This window comes from Lagopus leucura, unplaced genomic scaffold, assembly GCF_019238085.1.
Source record: "Lagopus leucura isolate 7727_CA_CO unplaced genomic scaffold, USGS_WTPT01 Super-Scaffold_73, whole genome shotgun sequence".
Taxonomy (NCBI): domain Eukaryota; kingdom Metazoa; phylum Chordata; class Aves; order Galliformes; family Phasianidae; genus Lagopus; species Lagopus leucura.
In genome coordinates, this window is record NW_024962252.1 from 52,781,089 (window position 1) to 52,782,609 (window position 1,521).

Consider the following 1,521-nt stretch of genomic DNA (forward strand, 5'->3'; position numbering starts at 1 on the left):
TGTACTGGCTGTTGGGGTACCCTTCGTGCGAGTTCTGCAGGGGGTCCATGCTGTTGGGGGCCGCCGCGGGGTGCATTATCCCCATCCCGGGGCTTTGTTGTCCGCCATGTTGATCAAAGCAAGGCCCGGCGCGGCTCGCCGTAGCGCTGCTGGCAGCGGCAGGGGCAGCGTTGCCATAATAGCTGTTGAACTCCGAGACACCCACCGCGGAGGGGCCGCCGCCACCGCCTCCCCCGCCGCCACCGCCGCCGCCGCCGAGGCCGCCGCCGCTCCCGGCGCTCGGGGGCGGCTGCTGGGGCTGCTGCTGTCCGCCCAGGGGTCCCAAGCCGGGGTGCTCGTAGCGGCCGCCGATGGGCTCGCCCATTTTGCCGGGCATCTCCTCCTCGTCGGCGCCTTTATTCAGCATCTGCTGCGGCGGCTGCTGCGGCGGCTCGGCCGGAGCGCCCAGGACGCCGTCTTTTCCTCCATGTTGCTGCTGCTCCATGTCTGCGCCGGGCTGCGCAGCGCCGCCACCGCCGCCGCCGTTGTTGTTGCCGCCGCCGCCGCCGCCGAGGCTGCCGCTGCTATTCTGCGCGGGATGGTGCTGAGGCGGCGGCTGCTGCGGCGGCGGCGGCGGGAAGGGGTTCAGCGGCTGCGGCGGAGCGTGGTGGCGGTGGTGCGGGCGGTGGGCATGGTGGTGGTGGGCATGGTGGTGCGGGTGGTGGGCACGGTGGTGGTGGGGCGGCGCGGCGGGGCGATCGCCTCCGACGCTCTTCAGCTTGTGGTTGGGGAGCAGCCCCGTCTCCATGGCCGAGCTCGGGGTGGAGGAGGAGGAGGAGGAGGAGGAGGAGGAGGAGGAAGGCGGCGAGGACGACGAGGAGCGCGCCGCGGAGCCGCCGCCGGCCTCCTTCAGCGCCGGCTCCGAGGAGGGGCCGCCGGCCGTGCTGCCGCCGTTGGGAGCGGCGCGGTGGGCCATGGCCGGCTCGCCGTGCTGCCGCCGGGCCGGCGCGGGGTGCTGCTGCTCGGCGGAGGGCCCCCCCCCCCCGGGCCGCGCTCCGGCGGGCCCGGCGCCTTGCCCTGGTTGTTGTTCGCCCCCGCCGGAGCCGCCGCCACTTGCGCGGCCATGATCACCGCCACATCGCGAGGTTGGAGGGACTGGCGTTGGGACCGAAAAGACCAAAAATCGGGCAAAAAAACAGACGGAGTTCGGCCCCCGCGCTCAGAGAGGGGGGAGAGCCGGGGGGAGGGGGGAGACGAGCGGGGCGAGAGGGCTCGGCCGGGCCGGGGCGTCCCTGCGCTCCGCAGAAATCCCCTCCTCGAGTCCGTGGCCGAGAAATGGTAAGAGCGCCTTACGCTGCGCGCCCGCTCCCGCTGTGTGACTTCATGTTGGAAGTTTTTTGTTCGGGTTTAAATGAAACTTTTTTTTTTTTTTTTTTTTTTTTCCTCCTTTCCTCCCTAACCCGGATATGGGTACGCGCACGTCTGGCTGAGCCGCGCTGGCCCAGCATGGCAGCGGCGGGCGGGCGGGCGGGCGGGTAGGCG

General features: G+C 71.6%; 1 protein-coding gene across 1 annotated transcript in view; it reads right to left on the reverse strand.

Moving 5' to 3' along the window:
• Nucleotides 1-955, reverse strand: part of LOC122181835 (AT-rich interactive domain-containing protein 1B-like) — a 1,345-nt gene extending 390 nt beyond the window's left edge. Inside the window, exon 1 of the mRNA XM_042874613.1 lies at nt 6-955. Coding sequence (XP_042730547.1) covers nt 6-955 — 950 coding nt within the window. The remainder of the gene's footprint in view (nt 1-5) is intronic.
• Nucleotides 956-1,521: the final 566 nt, after the last annotated feature.